The 20,848-nt window shown below is 38.7% G+C and overlaps 1 protein-coding gene across 2 annotated transcripts in view; it reads left to right on the top strand.

Moving 5' to 3' along the window:
- Nucleotides 1-20,848, top strand: part of EXOC4 (exocyst complex component 4) — a 634,133-nt gene that overhangs the window by 25,055 nt on the left and 588,230 nt on the right. For both annotated transcript variants that reach the window (XM_033099157.1, XM_033099158.1), the window contains exon 3: nucleotides 4,679-4,873. In XM_033099157.1, coding sequence (XP_032955048.1) covers nucleotides 4,679-4,873 — 195 coding nt within the window. The remainder of the gene's footprint in view (nucleotides 1-4,678; nucleotides 4,874-20,848) is intronic.

The raw sequence follows: 20,848 nt of genomic DNA, 5'->3' as shown, positions 1-20,848 counted from the left end.
TTTTTGAGATTTTGGTATTTCTTCCCTGTTATTGCTGACTCATATCTCTCTCCGCTCCCGCCCGCCCCGTATCCCAACTCTTAAAATAACATTGCTTCATGACTGTGACTTTCTAATAAGAAAAACTGAAGCCTCAGGGAAGTTTAGTGTGAAAAGTTCTTATAGCTTCTTATGTCTGCAGCTTTAGTTAACTAACTCAGTGTAGGGACTAATTTTAGCAATGTTCATTTTCCACACAGCCTGATACCATCTCCTCCCTCCCCAATGCTACCCTTCCTTTTCGTTTTCCCTTAATGTACTAAGCAAAGCTGGGAAGTGAGCTGGTTACATTTTGTATATCTTAGTGTGAAAGGCCATGGACTTCTTTCCAATCAGACAGCTGTACCGATACTCTGTAAGTTTATCCCCTACTCTCGTGATTGAGCCTTGTTGGGCGTTGTATGACATAAAATTTGTTTTTAACTGTTTCCATAGTAACCATTACACACAGAGGAAAAAGCTGAGATTTACAAGGACCAAGTAGATTTGTAAGAACCAAGTAGAATGTCAGAAATCAAATTCTAAGATTTTTAACTAAGATTTAAAATGTAATGGACTGAATACGTAGTGTTCTTAACCCAGAGATCAAAAACCTCCAAGAGGATCTGGGAATGGCCTGGAGAAATGTTTTCAAAACATCAAATAAAACTACAAATGCTGATAAAAACAAGCACCCCGCTACCTCATCGTATCCTAGCCCCAATTCCAACACTTCAGAGGCACTGACTTGTACTCTTTCAGTTTTTATTTCCTAATATTTCTGTGTCTATATTTCTAAGTAATATGTTTATACAATTTTTCTTGAGTTTTCTATTTTTGACACTGCACATGAACTTCCAGCTATGGAAGGTGAGGATTCAGTCACTTTCCCCCTCTTTCTCCCACTCTACCCTATCTTCTCTTCTCACCCTCTCTCCATAGCTGCACGCTCGTTCAAGGTTAAGTTGAGAGTGCTTACTTGATTATAACTACATCAGTATTTACAGCTCAGCCACCCGGCATCCTGTTTTTGTTTGTGTAATTTTTGTTGTTTCCTTGGAGATAGTGATTGAATACTGCTGTCGCCTTTCTTCATTGGAGCACCCAGGACCACTTTCCTGGATCTTGGTTTCTTCTGTTTTTCTCTTGTATTGATGGAGCAGACTCTGCAGTGGCTTGCTGAGATATGGCGCATATAAGGTTATTTTTTGAGAGCTTGCATGTCTGATACACATTCTGATTCACAATCTTTGTCTTGTTCCTGTTCCCTACACCCCCCCCCAAAAAAAAAAAAAGCTTTTAAGCAATTGTCTCTTTATCTCTTGTGTTCTTACATTTCAGGATAATGTGCTCTGGCTTGGGTCTTTTTTTCACTCCGTTGTCTGAACACTTGATGTGCCTTTTCAATCTGAAAAGTAATGTCTTTTTTTTAAATTAAAGTTTATTGAGGTTACAATTGTTAATAAAGTCACATCGGTTTCAGGTGTACAATTCTGTAATACATCATCTACATTGTGTGTTCATCACCCAGAGTCGGTTCTCCTTCCATCACCATGTATTTGACCCCCTTTACCCTCTTCTACAACCCCCCGCCCCCTTTACCCTCTGGTAATCACTAAACTATTGTCTGTGTCTATGAGTATTTGTGAAAACTGATGTCTTTTGTTCTGGGTAATTTTCTTTTATTATTTTATTGGTATTTTCTCCACTTCATGTTTTTCCTTTTTCTTCCCCTGGAACTCCTTTTTGGCAAGTATTGAATCTCTTGTATCAATCCCCTCATTTTCTTTTATCTTCTTGTTACCTATATCTTTTCTTTTTATGTTTTATTCTTTAGATATTCATTGAATGGTATCTTCTAGCCATTGTATTGGATTTTTTTAAAATCACATTTTTAATTTTGAAGAGTTGTTTGTCATTGAATTTTTTTTTTTTGAAGCATCCTGTTCTTGTTTCTTTGGACTATCTTCTCTTATTTTTATTATTATTTTTTATTTTAGATTTTTTTTTTTATTGGGGAAGGGGAACAGGACTTTATTGGGGAACAGTGTGTACTTCCAGGCCTGTTTTCCAAGTCAAGTTGTTGTCCTTTCGATCTTAGTTGTGGAGGGTGCTGTTCAGCTTCAAGTTGTCCTTTCAGTCTTCATTGTGAAGGGCGCAGCTCAGCTCCAGGTCCCGTTTTCTAGTTGCGGGACTTGAATTGAACTGGCAACCTTGTGGTTGAGAGCCCTCGCTCCAACCAACTGAGCCATCTGGGAGGCCGCTCATCTCAAGGTGCTGTGTTCAATCTTAGTTGCAGGGGGCGGAGCCCACCATTCCTTGCGGGACTCGAGGAATTGAACTGGCAGCTTTGTGCTTGAGAGCCCACTGGCCCATGTGGGAATCGAACCGGCAGCCTTCGGAGTTAGGAGCACGGAGCTCTAACCGCCTGAGCCAACGGGCCGGCCCCTATCTTATTTTTGTCTAAGGATATTAATTATAGTTTTTATTTTAAAACTGTTTCCTGAATTGTTTGGTCCCCCTCTCCCCTCCAGTAGTTTTTTCTTTCTGTTTGTTTTGACTCCTATTTTTTCATATTGCAGGCTTTCCTTGACTGTCTGTGATCCTTGGCTCACTATTTGTATGTAAGAGGGAGGTAGTACAAAGCTGATGGGAAGCTTAGAGCATGTTACGGGACTTGTCTAGTGATGCTTGGACAGGGACCCAGCAGTTACCTTGGTGAAACCTCAGATGTCACTATCTGCAGGTCTTTTCACTTGGTCACTTTTGCCAGGGGAAAGCTATAAGTTTCCTGTGTTGGAATTAAAAGTCAAGCTGAGTGTTACTGGAGCCAACCCTGGAAGGAGAGTGGTGGCCTCGAGGGGACTGAGAATCTTCCTGTTCCATAAGCACACTTGGAATTCACCCTCCTGTTTTCTACCCAGTGTGTCGTACTCTCCCCTCAGCTGTATCTGGCCTGTCCTGGTCCAGATCCTTTCTAATTCAGTTTCTTCAGGTCATAAACCTCCTATGTAGCCATTATTGGGGGGAGGGAATTACCTGTCAAAATACTCCTTATAGAACGTTTTAATCCCTTAGTATTCTTCACACCTCCTTTTCAATGTTAGCAAACCCCACTCCAGGCTAAGATTTTTTCAGAGTCCTCAGCTCTGCTCATTTAGTGCCCACTGTCCATCATTGTGCCACCTTCCAAAGTTTTGTTGCCATCTTTTATTTGCTGTTCTCTCTCTTTTCTTGGTGTTTTGTGTTTAAAAAACATTCTTCTGCTATCACTTTGTTGGGATTTCGGGAAGAAGTACAGGTAATTGGGACCATCTTCAACAGATTTTCAAAGGAGTCTCTGACGTCCTCCCCCCCGCAACTGAGAATCATTCCGTTAAGCCCCATCAGGGCTCTTTTTACACTGCAAAATATCATACAAGTATCATCCTAAAGTTGTAGGAATGGATGAGATGCTTTCTCAAGAAATTTTCTAATCTTAGCGTTCTGTCTGTATAGTTTCCATGTTGGAAAAATGTTGAAATTTAGCTTCATAATCACCAGAAATACAGCGTCCTTGTGTGTACCACCGCACCGAATCTTGTAGAAGATGGCAGATTTTCAGTTATCAGAAACGTTGTAGACTTTCTAGGGTGATGGAAATGACCTGTGCATTGATAGTTTGGATCATACAGGTGTATGGATTTGCTAACGCTCATCAGATGGTATGCTGGAGATGTATTCATGCATAACCCCCCCCAAAACCCCGAAAATAAGACTTTAAACAAATAATAAATTTTAACTCAAATAAAAATACATGTGAGGAATGTCAAAAGTATATGACAGTAGTCTGTGAATTGTAAAAGGTCATTCTTCACAGTTTATTTTCTTTTGATCTTTTTATTTTTCCATCTTGTCAAAATTAAATTAGGGTGAGAAACGAAGATGTCCTCATCATGTACATTGTGCTCCCTCTTCCTGCTCCCCCTCCTCCTCCTGTTTTGTTAAGTTGTGACTGTGCTTGTCACTAAACTGTGTAGGTGTATGAGAATGCTTGTGATTGTCGTATTTAACATCGAAAAATCAGAATACATGAGAAAAAATCCTTGGTGTGTTCTAATTCCTTTTATTTTGAGATTTTCTCTGAATGTGTCGACTCTTTTTCTGGAAATTGACCTTAGGTTCCTTTTAGTCAGTTGAGATGAATGCCCAGTTCCCTGGTTGTGAAGTTCATCTGAAGTTCTTGATCTAGAAGGATGGACCAAGTGACCTATCAGGTGACTAGGAAATAGGCAAGAAAGAATGGGGAAGAAACAATAGCGTGGACTCTCATGTCTGTCATTCCCCTTTTAGATATATTAACATCAGTGTGGTACTTCCTGTTTTCAGAGTGCTTTATATCCAAAGTAATTTTTTCTAGTCTCACTCAAGCGTATGTTAGTGTAGTTTTCTCATTTCACAGGAGAGAAAATATAGACACAGAGACATGGAGATGTACCCGAGTGAGTCAGTGTCAGAACTAGGATTAGAATTTTCAAAGCAGACCAACCAAGAGGAATAAACGGGAGCGGGAACGAGGACCTGTTGCTTACGGTAGTACCGATGAAGAATACTAACCAGATCATGGGTGTAGGCCGGCAACACTTGGGACTCATCCAAGACCCAATCTTTTTTATTGTAGGTCAAAGAGAACCTGCTTTCCTGCAAGATGCTGTTGCATTGCAAACGGGATGAGCTTCGGAAATTGTGGATTGAAGGAATTGAACATAAGCATGTTCTGAACCTACTGGATGAAATTGAGAATATCAAGCAGGTGCCCCAAAAGCTGGAACAGTGCATGTCCAACAAGCACTACCTCAGTGCCACCGACATGCTGGTAAGAGACATGCCTGCGCTCACAGCCATTTCTGCTGAGATAGCGAAGCATTCCTTTTGTTCTCTCTGAATTCCGTAATTCACATTGCACCTTACAGACTGCCCTCTTGGGGTTCATGAGCCCTTGCAGGTGAAGCCTGGCTGGTTGTCTTCCTAATTCCAGTGTTTGAAACGGTAGACGTTTATTATTTATATGTTGTCTGCCTTCGGAGCAATGGCAGGAAGTATAAAGATAAGAAATCAGTATTTAATCATGTTGGAATAGTCATGAGAGGTGTTTTAGCTTCAGAGGAAGACAGTTAACAAATCCCGTTTTAAAGAATGAAATCTGCATGCACGAGAACTTTAGGACATGTATAAACTTGATATTCTGCAAAGTCTTTGAAAGTAGTTTTACATCGGGGCCATGTTTTTTTTTTTTTTCTTTTACGTTGACAAGAAAGAAAATAACTTGAGGAGAATAATTTTGGAAGTAACTTGGTCAAGTAAGAGTACTGCCCAGCCTAGCCTGTAGCGTCTATCTTAGTCCATTCTATAACTTTTTGAATTAGAAATGAAAATTCAGAGAAGGTTGAAACTGGTGGTGCCTGTGGCCGAGCATCAAGAAGATGAATAAAATATACACATCTCGCTCTCTTACAACCCTAACTTTCGCAGGGCCCAGGGCCCTCAGGGAGGGCTGCTCTATCTCCCTCCCCTCTTTACTTGAACACCCCACTTCCATCTCACTCAGAGTTGTCTGAGGACTACAGAAGCTCTCAGTAGCAGATGGGCTGTATTGGGATTTTCTTCTCCATGATAGGTCAAAGTCCTTTATCTTTGTTTTACCAAATTAGATTGGCTGTAACACTCGAAAAAACACTGAGAGGAATTGGGAGAAACAGGTTAAATCCTCCTAGTGGTTCTAATGCATTTCGACTTTCAAGAAGAATTTTGCTGTAAGTCCTTCATAAGAAGCTTGTAAGGAAGTTTGGTAACCTAGAGGTGAGATGTGCCGTGATGTTCTCTCATATATCAAAACCTGGCCATGTGATGAGAGTGAGGAGTCAGTTTCCACAGCAGGAGGAGGTTAATAACCATCTCCTCTTGGGAATTGGCTTCTTTCAATATCTTGTTCTAGTGACGTCTTTCTTAATAATGACCATGGGGTATGTAGAGTCACCTTTCAGCTTTACTCTTGGTTTGTGCCTTAGGAATGCATATATGTTCTCAATTATCAAGATTCAGTGATCAGAGTAGATAAGCTTATATATAGTTAGCGTATAGACATCTGAATCACGATTGTTTTGTAATGGGCCTGCTTTTAAACAAGTGCCATATGTTAAAAATGGGTTGTTAGAATTTATTTCTGTGTTCGTTATGTTCCTTTTAGGATTTTTGTTTTATGGTCTTAGTATTTAAGGGCTAGTTTGTTTACTTAAGAGCTAATCGGTAAGGAACTGTCCTTGTTTTGACCCATTTTCTTAAGGATCTCATTAAATAGTTCTTTAAATTCTTGGTTGCAAATTACAGAAGTCTAACCATAGCTAGCTTAGGTAAAATTGCTTTACTCATGTAACCAATCTGCTAAAAGGACAGGCGTATATATGGAATGCCACTGGTATGTTCTTTTGCCTGTTTTCTTCATTGTTCTCCTGTGGATGTTTCTTCCACATGTGGGCAGGAGAAAAAGGGGTGGAGGCTGTAGCATTCATCTCTTCAGCTTTGCAGAGGAAAATAATCATTTTTTCTAGCTCAGAAATACAGGTGTAGGATCTAGAGTGGGTCAGCTTGGGTACTGTGATTGTCAGTTCCAACTAAAACTCTGTGTTTGGGGGGTGTGGGGAGCCTAGGGCGTGGGGTAGGAAGGAAGACCAGGCACTTTCAGAAAAGGGTGAGTATATGAGATACATTTCTCAGCAGTTCCTTTTTTCTACTTGTAGTTCTTTATATATTCTGTATACTAATCCTGTGTCTGTTAGATGGATTGTAAATGTGTTCTCTCAGTGGGTGATATGTCTTTTACTTGGTTTATGAAGTCTTTTGTTATAGAGAAGTTTTAAAATTTAACAGAATAAAATTTCTCCCTTTTCCTTTGTTATGTGATTTTTATTTTAAGAAAAATTTTTTTTCTATTCCAGTGTCATAAGGAGAATACATGTTGTCGTCTATAATCCATTTAGAATCTATTTTCTTATATAGTATGAACCGGGGATCTAATTTTATCTTTTCTATAAATAGCCACTTGGCTCAGACCATTTACTGAATCCACTTCCTACTGATTGAATGCCATCTTGGTCACATACCAACTTTTCACATATGCATGGGTCTGTTTCTGAGCTCTTTATTTTGTTCAGTTCATCTCATCTGTATCTGCACCACAACCATGCTGTTCTAATTACTATAATATTATACTATATCTTGATAGCAGGTGAAGACATTCCCTCACCTTGCTATTCAGAATTGTCTGTGCTATTCTTGGCCCTTTACTCTTCCATCCGAATTTTAGTATCAGCTTGTCAAGTTGCACAACAAATGTGATGGGATTTTTGTTACATTTAAGAGAATTTCATCTTTGTAATATCAAGTCTTGCAGTGAACAGGATATGTCTCTCATTTATTGAGTCTTCATGTATGTGCGGTACCATAATGCTTAGTAATGCATTTCTTAGAGACATTGTATTACATGTATTTTGTTTTATTTCTGAGTATCATATTTTTTGTTTTTTAGAAATAATGGGTTTATTAGTTGTAACACCTAGGTAGTTTTTGCTGATGCGGTCGAGTTTTCTTTCTGAATTGATCATGTATTTCCCTGAAACGATCTCAATCTTGTCCACCTGGAAAATTACGATTTGTTGTTTAAGACCTGGTTCAAATTTCATCAAGTCTCTGAATGTCTCAGGTGATTAGGTACTTTAAAAAAAAATTTGTGTGTATTTGTGTACTAAACGTGAATAGATGCTTTTTCTTTGTTTCCATAAGCTGCATGTATTTTATTGTACCATTGCTTTAGTTCGTATGGTCGGTCATTGAGGGCAGGGGCTATATCGTCCCTATTTTTGTCTGTCCCATACTTACCATCGTGTCCCTCATGTAGTCACAGTTCACAGGTCGTTAGCCACGTGGGTAACTCTGTGAAAGACTTTCATACCACTAAACAGAAAAGGCGATTTCTCTCTAGGAACCCTGGTTTGAATTTTCTCCTCCTTTTTTTTCTCTTTCTTTGGTTTTGTTTTTAATGGCAAGGTTCTCTAGTTTCTAACCTTTCCTTTTTGCAATATTTAAACAAAGAACAAAAATAGTAATCATAATAATATGGATTGAGCATCGCTGGGTGCTGGTACCATTTTAAGTATGGTACCTTTATTAACACTGAAATTCTCTTAACAAACTAAATTCTGTAAAATTCACTAACAAACTAAAATTCTCTCAACAACCCTGTGAGAAATAGGTTTCTGATATCATCCCCATTTCTCCAGATGAGGTAGTTGCTTTGCATGATTTGGGGAGTTGGCATATCCTAATACACAATGAAGATTTAATGGAGGTAGGATGTAAGGTGTGCTTAAAAGGTCGGAAATAGTCTTCAGTTTGGCCTTTTGTCTATAAGAGTGAATAGTACCGCCTATAATTGCTCTTTCATTGGACTTCATATGAAAAAATAATCACATTTCCTTTTCCCATGGTTATGTGCTTTTAGAAGTAAAATCTGCTTAAGGCATCTGCAGGGTCCAAGTGGAAACCTTTGCTGAAAGACCTCAGAGGAAAGTGAAGACAAAATAATCCAGTCTTTCAAACCCCTCTGATTTCCTTGGATTCATTTAACAGAAGATTTTGCATTTTTATTTTCAGGCAGATGCCCAGTAATTTAATCCCTACTCAGGTTAATAAATCCAGAGTAAATAAATCAGTGGCGACCCATGGCTCTTGTCAGCTCCTGCCATTCCTGCTTCACCATTAGCCTGGTCTGATAGCATTAGCCTTGGCTTCTAGATGGGATAGTTATTTCTCCTTTTGATATAATAACCTGATTATTGCATAAAATAATTAAATTGTCATGACAGGGAATGTCTACAAATAGGCATGGCCTTTTGTTTCCTTCTTCAAGGTAAACAGCTGCGGTTAGCTTACAAAAAGCTCAACGTGATCCAACAAGGAGCCTGTATCCGTCACATTGGAATCAGAGACTTGATTTATATTGTAGCCTGTAGCTTCGTGATAGGTACGGTTTAAATGAGACCTTTGCAGTCATTGTGCTGGGTTGATGCACGCACATTAATGACATAATTTCTGGTTGCTGCATCGCATTTCTGCAGTCTGTCCTTTGTATTCCACTCACATTAATTGAAGTAATTTTGCCAGTGAAGCGTGTTTCAAACCTCTGCATTTAAATTGAAATTTTAATTCCCTTATTGTCTTGAAAAGACGGCTGAAGATGCCTTGTTACAGGTTTCATTATCACTCAAAACACTCCAGCTGCTGGTTCTAATGTACAATGACTGATTAATTCTGGGAAGAATTATTAATATAAGAATAGCAGCTTCTTCCCAGTGGCATGAGCTCACCAGGAAGGTATTTCATGATAGTGAACATTTTTATGAACTTTTTTTTTTTTTTTTTTAAGGAAAATTGGTGCGGAAGTCTGCATCAAACTAAAATTGCACAGATGAGCTTTGAAAACCACTTACACAAGTTCTGATTTATCAACCCATAGAAGTCAATTCATAATTGCATTCAATCAGTGGGAACCAAGCCAGTGTGAGGAGTTTTGAGGCACTTTAGCTGACAGTCGCAAGGCTTGTGACTAAAATAATTTTTTCGTTTCTAAGTCTTCCTGAGATTGGAGAGATTTTGAATGTCTCTTAATCATATTGTCTTTTTTTATATACGCCTTTTAAAAACGAATCCATAGCTGCTGTATAGTCAGATAAAGATTATTATGACAATCATAATAATAACTTATATTTATGTAGCTGCCTCTTCCCAGAGGATCCCAGAGTGCTTTGCTGAGAGAGCGGTGTGGCGGAATCACCCTGAGAACGTGGCCGCATCTGGGATAAAGAGAGGAAGGCAGCCATCTCATTGCGTAGTTTTCTAAGTCCCTATGATTAAAAAAAAAAAGGATGTTTGCAATATTTTCAAACATTCAAGGTTGTGAATGTTCGCATGGGTCTTACTGTGGGTCCGATGGACCTGTGCTTACGTCCAGCTTTGACCTGACCAGCTCGATGACTTGGGACTAATTATTTAATTTGACTTTGCTGACAGTTGGAGTTGAAATAATATATACCCCCAAAGGTGGTGGAAGGGATTAAGTGATAATTAAGCCATACGTGTGAAGAGGTCACAGTATACATACTAAGTGATTAGAAGTGTTATTTATAATCAGTTATTTTTACTGATACTGTAAGAAAGGATGTGGTGATGGCTCCCATGTTATAATCTCAAAAAATGTTCTGAGGCGGACTTGTGTTGAGCTGATAAAAGAGTTGACGTAGCGCCTGCAAGTTAAGCATTTTTAATTCCCTGGACAGACAGAATGCAAGACTATTCTACATTGTATTCAAAAGGATTACTGCAGGCAGAGATAGGATTTTTCTCCGAAAACAAGCCTCGTCTGCTCTAACACATGCACTAAGGGATGATTGAGACCTCCAAGTTCTAGAAGGCTGTTTTGGGTATTTGGCATGGTCAAATTTCAGATTCAGTGATCAGTGATCTCTTCCCCCTTCATCAAGTACATGTTCATAGGGTACCCACTGGCTGTCTAACTGGAAGCAGTGTGATTTGTTGGTAAACTGTCCAAGATCAGTTTGTTGTAAAATTACTCCTAATTAAATGTATTATTCTGCTGAATGTGGCAATTAGATCTAAGCCAGTTCACTGTTGGAGGATGCTCATCAAAACTGTTGGTTTTAGTGTTAGAGCACTTGATGTTAAACTATTCTGTGAGTGCTTAGATAATGGACCAATGACGTTGTGTCTCTTGGTGCCAGGAAAACTGTGTCGTTAGGAAACAGACAATTTTTATCTCACACTGTGGATAGGGAAGGAGTGCTCATGCATCCACTATCAAATGATTAATGTACAAGTAAGACAAAAAGGGGCCAAAACACATATCCCTTTTATCTGGCTTGGAAGTTTCTGAGATCTCACTATTTTTTTCTCTTTCTGACTCTGGAAATGGGATGGAAGTGAAAACGCTATGACTCTCAGGAGCTGGAACATTCTGGTGAACTAACTGTGCTTATCCTGAAAGTGGTTCAGTGACTCTGCAACAATGTTTCAGTATTCCATATTGATTTCTCTACAACATGATAAAAAATGTATCAGCGATCAATAATGAAATAGCCGCCATTAACGCCCATCTGTTCCTAGTGTAGAACGTTGCATGGAGAGCCCGATGCTGTATGCTGTGCTAATACTTGATCAGGAAAGAATCGGGCACATGTTTTGATAGACAAGTGACTGTGATGACGCCATTGTGATCACTTGTGTTGTTGGTGTATGTGTGTCTGTGGAGGTGGTCTTAACCTTGAAGGAGCTCACATACCGGCAGGGGAGACAGAAGATGAACAGATAAACACTGTCTCTCATATGGTGATAAAACAAAGGGGCCCAGGAGTCCTGGGGTGGGATAGTATGGTTTGCTATTTAGATGGGTGGTCAGCTGTAGCTGCCTCTCGCTGCAATTGGGGACCCCTTTGTCCCCTCAAACACCTACATCTTCTCTTCAAAAAAGATTTAAGAAAAACTGAAAATAAAGTTAGGAGCCAAGTAATCTTTGTTTTTGTGTCCAAAATTGAGTAGGCTTAGTAGTCAGCTTTATTTTTCTCCTAGAGAGTGACAACACAGGGCTTTGTAGCAACTATGTTTCTTGCTGCTCAATGCCCTTTTTATTTAGATTTGTTTTTGGAGGCCTGGGTTTCGAAAAGCCACACTGTTTGATAGGCAGCAGGTTATGGTATGAGCTTTCTTTCCCTTTGCATTTGCGCCTTGATCTGCTCCTCAGTGGCTCCTTTTATTTCAAAGCAAATAGAAATTCTGTTTTGTTGCACTAAACTTCATAGGGTTCAGCAATTCTCAATTGGCTCCCTTGGCTGTGGGGCAGTGATTCTCAGACTCTGCACACTAGGGAATCCTTCAGGAATTCTAAAGCCCAGGTCACACCCTAGACTGATTACATTGAAATTTCTGGGGGTGGGTCACCAGCTTCAGCAATGGTTGACATTCTCCAGGTGATTCCAATGCATGGACAGATTTGGAGCCATTGATGTAGGGTACAGCCCATGCTATGCAGTAAAGCAAAACTAATTGCCCTTGACTTCCACACCAGCTCTCAGTCGTTGGAAACCAAGTATTTGCAGACGAGAGACATCCCATTGTTGTGCTCACATGTGTGTACATCCCATTGCATGTACAAATGTTGCTTTGTTGCCTTCCTCTATTGCAGTTTCTGGATAGAGCTGATGAGTGTTGGACTTTTATTCTGATTTCACAGCATGATTATTGGGTCACTCTGAATTCTGCGTAACGTTTAAAGTAAATGCTCTCAGGTTGGGGCTGACTTGGGACTCTTCAGAGCTGTCTGTCATCTTGGTGCTGATTTCTGTGTCTTTACTGTGGGTTCTTATTTGATTTATTGTCTGGATTTTGTGGATTGAAATTGGAGCAAAAATGTATTTATTGACAGGTGGTGGCTGGGTATAGTGCAAACAAGAGGCATTGAAAAGCCAGACGGTCTTAATTCCAGCTCTAATCGAGCAATCCACCGGTTCTATGAGCTTAGACAAATAAACCTCATTCCCTCCCTGTTTTTGAGTGTCCTCTTCTTCAGAGTGGATATACAGATTCTTACCCTATGGATGTTATGGAATGGTTGTGAGAATAAAAATGAGATTTTGTACAGGTAAAGTGCTCTGTCAAACTATCAGGTGAGATGCAAATTTAAAACGGTGTGGGTAGCATCGTCAGTGTCATAGCACGGACTGCGCGCTGGGTGAAAAGTAAAGGCAGTCGTCTGGGCCTTTTTTGCATGGAGTGGCATTTCTCTCCTAGTGCTTCCCTCACTGATGCATACATGTTGATTTAATCATATTATCACTGTGTGTGTGTGTGTGTGTTCCTGCACGCGCACACACACTTTAGTCTCTAGGAGGAATGATCTACGTCAGTAATAATATTCATGTCTTTTTTTTTTTTTTTTGAATTTCATCCATATGTTTCTTTTTTTATTAATTTTATTTTTTAAATTTATTGGGGTGACAATTATTAGTAAAATTACATAGATTTCAGGTGTGCAATTCTGTATCACATCATCCATAAATCACACTGTGTGTTCACCACCCAGAGTCAGCTCCCCTTCCATCACCATACATTTGATCCCCCTCACCCTCATACCCCACCTCCCAGCCCCCTTACCCTCTGGTAACCACCAAATTACATTCCCCAGATTAATTTTCAAACCCGTGGCCATCCTATGGTCACCGACTGCCCTCCAATCCCCTCACCTTCCCCCCCACCCTCCACCCCTCCCGCCCATCTAGCAACCCTCAGTTTTTTCTCTTTGTCTCCAAAACTGTTTCTGATGAGTCTTTTGCTGACACCCTCCATCATATTCTGGCTTCAGCCTCACAATGGACTTGCTTGAGCAGGGTTTTGACTGCTCAGTCTGTGGCCAGATGAGGATTCTAGATATGTGTGAATTGCCCTGGATGACAATACGTGTTGTTCATGGGAGGCCTCTCTGTCAACTTGATGATGGCCTGAGCTTTTGCTTGGCTTGACCAGATAGGAGGAGCTTGTAAAAGAAGTAGGTTTTCTATGAGATTCATCCCAGTACTAATTACTTGTGGTTGCCTAGTTCTTAAAAAAAAAAAAAAAAAAAAAAAAAAAAAGCCATATCCCTCTCACATTCTTTTGTGGGATTTTAATAGCTCATGTTACTAAAGAGCTGTGTATAAGTGCTGAGCGTTTCTGATGGATTTGGGGCTCTTGCAGTGTGGGTGAATTGTGTTGATTTAAGTGTGAGTCTGAAGTGCTTCTCAGACACGTCCTTTGCCAACTCTTTAAGAGGAGAGTTGTTCTGTAACTTTTTCTTGTCCCAGAATAACAAGATGACAAATGTAAGTGACTTTGGGACACTTGTTAAATGAGAATATCTTTCCTAGTGGTTTCTTGTATTTTGAAACCTAGGTTTTTAAAGCTCTTTATGGAGCACTGATGGGAACTGAGAATTGAAGGGAGCTTTTTCCATAAGCAATTGTGAGTCTTCTCTTTCTCATAAGGTGTTGGGTCTAGTTTAATTTAATCAGGAAAGTAATTGTGGACAGGTCTATTTTAAGTCCATTTAGAACAAATATGGTTCTTAGTTTGATGTCATGCATCAGAAGTCCTAAATATATACATAACTTAGGACTTGGAATTCTGCTTCTCGAATGTTGTATTAAGGAAAGAATTAAGACTTTTAATTGTTATGTGTTCAAAACTACGTATACAAGATAACTATCACAGTAAGATTTAAGGAAGTAAAAATAATTAGCAATTACTTCAGTATAGAGAATTGGTTTCGGTCATTTGTGGAATGATATCATAGACTAGTACCGTGTTTCCCCGAAAATAAGATCTAGCCGGACGGACAATCAGCTCTAATGTGTCTTTTGGAGCAAAAAGCATATTATATTATATTATACCTGGTCTTATAGTAAAAAACCCAGTATTCTATTCTATTCTATTACATTACATTCTATTATATTACATTATATTATATTATACTATACCTGGTCTTATAGTAAAATAAGACTAGGTCTTATATTAATTTTTCTCCAAAAGACTCATTAGAGCTACTGGTCCAGCTAGGTCTTCTTTTTGGGGAAACACGGTATGAAAATACTAAAAATCATATATTTAGTGATGGCAGACGTTCCCAACATATTGCCAAGTGAAAAAAGCATATTTAAAAATAACAGTATTTTTGTAAAAATTTTGTATGGCAAATGATTTGAAGAAGTTTAAAGTATTTTATTTGATGATTGAGAATATGGATCATCTTTTTCCTTTGTGTTTTTAAGTTTTCTAGACTGAGCATATATTACTTTGATAATTTGGAAGAAAAATAAAGGTTAAGGAGAAAAAGTGCACTTCTGGGCCTTCCTTTTTCTTTTTTCCACCTGTAAAATTGGGGCAGGGCTCCAGTCATGACAACCTTTAAAGTTCTCTCACAATAGAAAATTCTGTTATTTCTCAGATACTGTCATTCTGTGGGGCTTGGGCTGATGGAATATCTTAGAAGATCTGGCTTCCCCTCTCTGCTTTACAAGAGGAAAAAAAGGTTTTTGCTTTAATAGAATATGGGAATTATTTGTGGTAGAATGTGTCCTGATGTTTAAGAAAAAAATGAAACAAAATGAAAACAAAAATAAGGGGGGGAACTCCAAAGAAAGCTTAAGAAAAACTTAATAAAACAGTACGCTTTTAGAACGAGTCTGGGTTTCACAGCAGGAATAGGATATCTCTCAGGAAGCTAGAAGTCACATTTGATCTCTTTTGAGTTTTGTTTTCTAAGATAGATTTGGAGATATACTTTGAAGATGAAATTCACAAGTAAAAGGCCTTTTCTTTGACAGGGCTTTATCTTATAGCCCTCTTCCCTTCACTCACTTATCAATAACTTCATCTCATTTGCTTTATCCTGAAAATTCCATTATCTCCCAGGCAGTCTATTGCATTAAGCCGTTAGTACCTAATATCGCCTCATTTACATTGACACGTGCTTGACCTCAACCCTTCTCCTCTCTTTGTTAATGCACCAACAAGCACTGATATCTCTCCCGAGCATTATCATTTGGCTGTTAGCTCAACTAATAACAACCCTTCATTTGAGCTGATGAAGGTTTATTAAATAAAAACACGCAATAACCCTGGCCGTAATGAAGGGAGAATGGAGGTAGACAGCATCCTGTTTTTCATGGTGAGAGCATGCTGAGTCTGCATTATAGGTATTGGGTTTCCTGAGGGAGAAGGGGTCCCCCGAACGGGTCGGATCAATATTATGTTAGCACGCTGATTTTAAGAAGGGCCATTTTTGATTGCTTGATTTGATCACTGTTGATTAGCTACTGGCTGAGGAGAGAGGGAGGGTGGAGAAGAGTCCTTGCTCCAGGCACTTGGCCTTGTCTGCTTGCTGCTGTGGCTTTCTGGGGAAGTCTGTCTTAAACACCCAACTGTCAATAGCCCTGAGGCCTCCAGTCATTGGCGGAGCTGAGCCTGCTGGAGCCGAAAACGTCTTCCTCTTCTGGGTTCCCAGCATTGTTTCTTTGTTGTTTGTGGACAGAGATTTTTGGTGTTCTTATTTAGTTACACCGTTTTAAAAGTTTGTTTTCCTCATATCATATATCCCCGGGGTACCAAAAAAATGTATACACATAACTTGTATTCATCTTTTGTTATCAGTTTATATTGGTTGTTACAGTTTGAATACAGTTTTTTCCTTTCTTAAAATGTGTATACATTTTTTTGGCATCTTCTGTGTGTGTGTGTGTTCACACAAACACATATGTATATGTATGCATATAGTGATACATATAATGTCATATATGTGTGTCATATACACACACACGTGTGTATATATACGTGTGTGTGTGAGTGTGTGTGTAAGGAGACGGTATCAATTCTCTGGAATAGTCTAATTTCATATCTTTTAATTGCTTCTGTAAGTTGGGCCTAGGCAACATTTTCAGAATGTTTATGTCCTCTTACTAGAAAAATGGTTCCTTAAAGGAGACAAACTGACCTATTGAGAAGTGATAAAACATTGTGGAATTATCAGAGTCCTGAAGGAAATGTTTGTTTTGGAGTTCACAACGGCAAACATTTGCTTTCTTAGGGAATATTGTTGCCAAAATAAGCATTTTCATTAGCTAGCAGATGGCTAATTTATCAGGTTGGTTTTTTTTGTTGTTGTTTATACTTAAGAGTCTTCTGTTTTTGGCTTGAATCTTCTATTTAGAAACAGTTACTAATGTCATTTACCTTTATGTATCTCACCTCCCCCAACTAAAAAATAAAAAAGACCAGTAGTTTCCTTCGTAGCATTTTCTTCAATGAAACAGTTGTTGAGAATGGCCAACTTAGGTGTTTCTCCAGAACGTTTTCATTTATTTATATTAAAGCCCCAAACTAGATATTTTTACCTAATCAGCTTAAGTAAGACTGGCAGAAGATAAACACTTAACTATGAAATAATAATTTCCTAATTTAAACTAAAATGAAATTGAGAAATAGAAATTTGGGGAAGAAAATTTATGGGTACTATCATTCCTAATTACAAAGATTTATTTTGTTGTAGACTTAAGTCTCATCTCGAGGTAGAATTTTTTGAAATACCAGACGATTCTTGATTGTGTACATTTTAACAGTACCTTTGACCTTTTTTTTGAGTTGTGGCAATAGTTTTTGGAATTTCTGTTTTCTTAATGGGTAGGTTTCTAATAGCAAAACATGCTGTCCTGTTCAATATCATGTGTTAGCATGATTTCTAAATGTATGCTTATTTTCATAATCCTAAATGGAATAGTTGTTTTCAACAACAAAACAGATTTCTGTTGTCTACATGAGCAGTTTCCAACTGTGTTGAGTTGAACACCAATATTCTGTTAGATAATAATTGGTGTTTGGTGAAAAAATTCCCTACTATTAGTATCTTTTTCTCCTCAAAATTATTTTGGAAAATATGTGTCAAAAAGATTCCATATACGTTTAGTTGGCTCATTATGTAGTCATCTGCCACGAGAAATAGTGTGGTGTATCTGAGAACTCCAGGAGGTGAAAGAAGAGACCATTTGGGGCAAGAATGAATGATATTTTATTTGAGAGTTGACGTATAGAGAGCATTTACCAATGAACTGTTACCGGGATATTGTCCATTTGATCTTCATCTGCTACGTCTTGCCCTATAATTTTAATACATTTTTGTGACATTATTCAGTGTTGTGTGTCACATATATGAACCCAGTTTTGATAATTTCTCCTAGCCACTCACCTGTGAGACCATTTTGTTGCTGTCTACTTGGATCCAACTGCGTCGCTTGAACAGAAGTTGATGTTTCATCAGTGTGTTAAGTGCTCTGTAGTCATTAAGTTTAGAAGACAGTGAAATAATTGATAAAACAACCATTTCTCCTACATTAAAAAAGTCTCTTTAGTTGTACTTTTATTACTAGTTATGCCCATTTCTAAATGTAGATGGACTTCTCTCCTAGTGAAGCCTTAGTTGTTAGTGAGTGCCTGGAAACCAGACCCCACAGTGCAACAGAATTGGCCATCAGTGATGGTTGCTGGGTTGACCGCTGCCTCACCAAGTTTTTCATTCTGTGTAAACTTTACGGTACAGGCTACTTAAAACCAGCAAAGATAAATGCCAGGTTTCTAAATTGACGCTCAAGAGATCAAAGGTTGTACTGACAACTAGTTTCTTTAAATTGGTTTGAGTACCACTTAGTAAGGTTAGATTAGGGAAAGACAGTGACCTTGTCTAGCTTCTATAATTACAGCTTTGTAAATACTTTTAATAAGTGAGGGCCAGAAGATAAAGCACTGTATTTTCGTATAGAAGTAAGAGACTATTGTCTAGTCTCTGTTGTCTTTGTGGTAAGGTTTTCAAATCTTTGAAATTCTAAGACTACTCTTGATTGTGTGTGTGTGTGTGTGTGTGTGTGTGTGTGTGTGTGTATGCGTGTTAATTGTGCTTGTGTTTTGGGTCACAAGAACATACTCTGAAAGTTTGTCATCTACATGCTTAAAATGGGTCTATGAAGGAAATAACACTTTATTGAAAATGTTGAAACCACCTTCTGAGACTTATTTATCCACAGAATAAATAGGCTCTCTTAAAAACAATTTCAGCGAGCACTCAGTCTCTGCCAGGTACCGTGCTAAGTGCTTTACCTATATTAAATATATATATAATTAAGTGGCTTTGAAACTTGACATTGCCATATAATTTTGTTTTTGGAACATGAGCTGCTTGCGTTAAAAATATTCATGCAAATTCCTACAAACAAACCAAGTGTGGCTGTGCCGTGGGTGGTTTTTCAGCTTAAACATCTCAGCTGGATTTAATTACCTTAAGGGATAGGGCTACATGATGGGCCAGTGGTTTACCAAATTATTTTTCATTTTCTAGATCTCGATGTCACTAAAGGTTAATGCATCCTCTTTTCTCTGCTAGCGACCCAAGTTAAAATCCATTTTAGAGCATAAGTGTAAATGAATTTGTTGTTGTTGTTCCTCCTTGGGGACACTTTGGTCATTTCATGAGGCTGCCTTTCCATTTGGAATAGCTGGCAGCTTGCACAAGGCCCAGGGGCGCTTGGAGCAGGGGCAGCGTGAAAATGAACTGGCAGGCTTCAGAGGGCAGAGCGGGCCCAGCGCTCGTCACTCTCAATCCTCGATTCTTTCTTGGTTAACTTAAGGAAACTTATTTGCTCCTGACATTTGATTATAGCCCATCACAGAACACGTGATGTGTTTGTGAGGAAGCTGTTGCATTTTCGTCCCCATCTCAGGCCAGGTTGCATTTGGCAGCTGCCAAGCTTTTCATGTTCACTGTCCACTAGCTCCTCAGTGACTGTGTATGTTGATACAGATCTGTGATCAACACTTATCACCGGTATGTTTCACGGCTTTCATTGTCTGTTGGTTTTGTATAAATGCTTTATTTTTTAGGAGCATGTTTATATATATAATTACATTGAAGAATTATTAGTTATTGCCTCTATGTGTACATATTAGAAATATTTAGAAGTATAACTGAAGCAGGTAATAGTCATAGCACGTTAATCCTTTAAGGGAGCGTGGTGGTGCGCTTTTCCCTCTGCGTTCAGCTTGCCGTCATCTCTTCTCTGTTGTTGTGATTTTGGCATTCCTGATGTTTCTCTACCTCCCCACCCCCTTTTCTCCCAAGGAATAGTACCTGGAATAGACTCTTCACTTTAAGTTTTTTGTTTTTTAAGTATACAAGATCTTTATACTTAAAGACATAATTTTATACAGAGGGTGACAAAAAATGTATACATATTTTAAGAAAGGAAAACAACTATTAAAATTGTAATACTCAATATATATCGATAAGAAAAGATGAACACAAATCACGTTTGACTTCTGCCATTACAGGAGGTGCTCCGAGTGGTTACCATCAGTGTGATTTTAATAGTTTTTTTCTTTCTTAAAATGTGTATACATTTTTTGGCACCCTCTGTATACATGCATAAATGGGGTCGTAGCATACATGCTGGTTTCCTTTCCTTTACAGTTACCACTTTGGTTTTAAGATGAGTCGCCCCAGATTCCTCGAGTCCCTCGTTTTCTCCATTTGTTGGGGGCACTCCTACACCGTTTTTATTCATCCAATCCATTTTGTCTTAAAATCTCCCAAATTGCACTTTATACCAGGAGTATCTCCTCCTCCATCGTTTATTTTCTAGTCACTGTTCAGTTCCCATTTCTTCTGTCCAGCTGGGTTAGGCCAAGGGGAGGTGATGACTGATTTTGTCCACTAGTAGCATTCGTGTAAAAATTCTGTCGACCTCTGTGTGTGTGTATATATATGAGAAAGAGGGAGTCCGAGACTGACTGTGTGTAGATGCACACGGAGACTGAGGCTAACCAAGCTCTGATTTCTGATCATGATGAGAAGTAATTACTAACATGTAGTGTGCTTTTATTTAGCTTTAGTCTTAAAAGGCTAACTTGGAAAGCTGATTGAAACCATTAGTATATAGAGTTCTTGTGAGAATATGTATGATACAATCATTTCATTGGGGAGGTCATTTTACTTGTGTCCATTGAGAGGCAAGGTGTGTGGGAATAAACTTGTATGTAAGGCTTTGTTTTGGTACTTTAGCTGCCTCACGTTTGTCTTTATTCATTGTTTTCTTCAGCATTATCTTAGATGTTAAACCCTTCAAAGGCAGAAGTAGGCCTATCCACATTATGC

This window comes from Rhinolophus ferrumequinum, chromosome 26 (genome assembly GCF_004115265.2).
Source record: "Rhinolophus ferrumequinum isolate MPI-CBG mRhiFer1 chromosome 26, mRhiFer1_v1.p, whole genome shotgun sequence".
In the NCBI taxonomy this organism is placed as follows: Eukaryota; Metazoa; Chordata; class Mammalia; order Chiroptera; family Rhinolophidae; genus Rhinolophus; species Rhinolophus ferrumequinum.
Note: the sequence above shows the minus strand (reverse complement) of the source record. Positions and strands in the feature narration are given on the sequence as shown.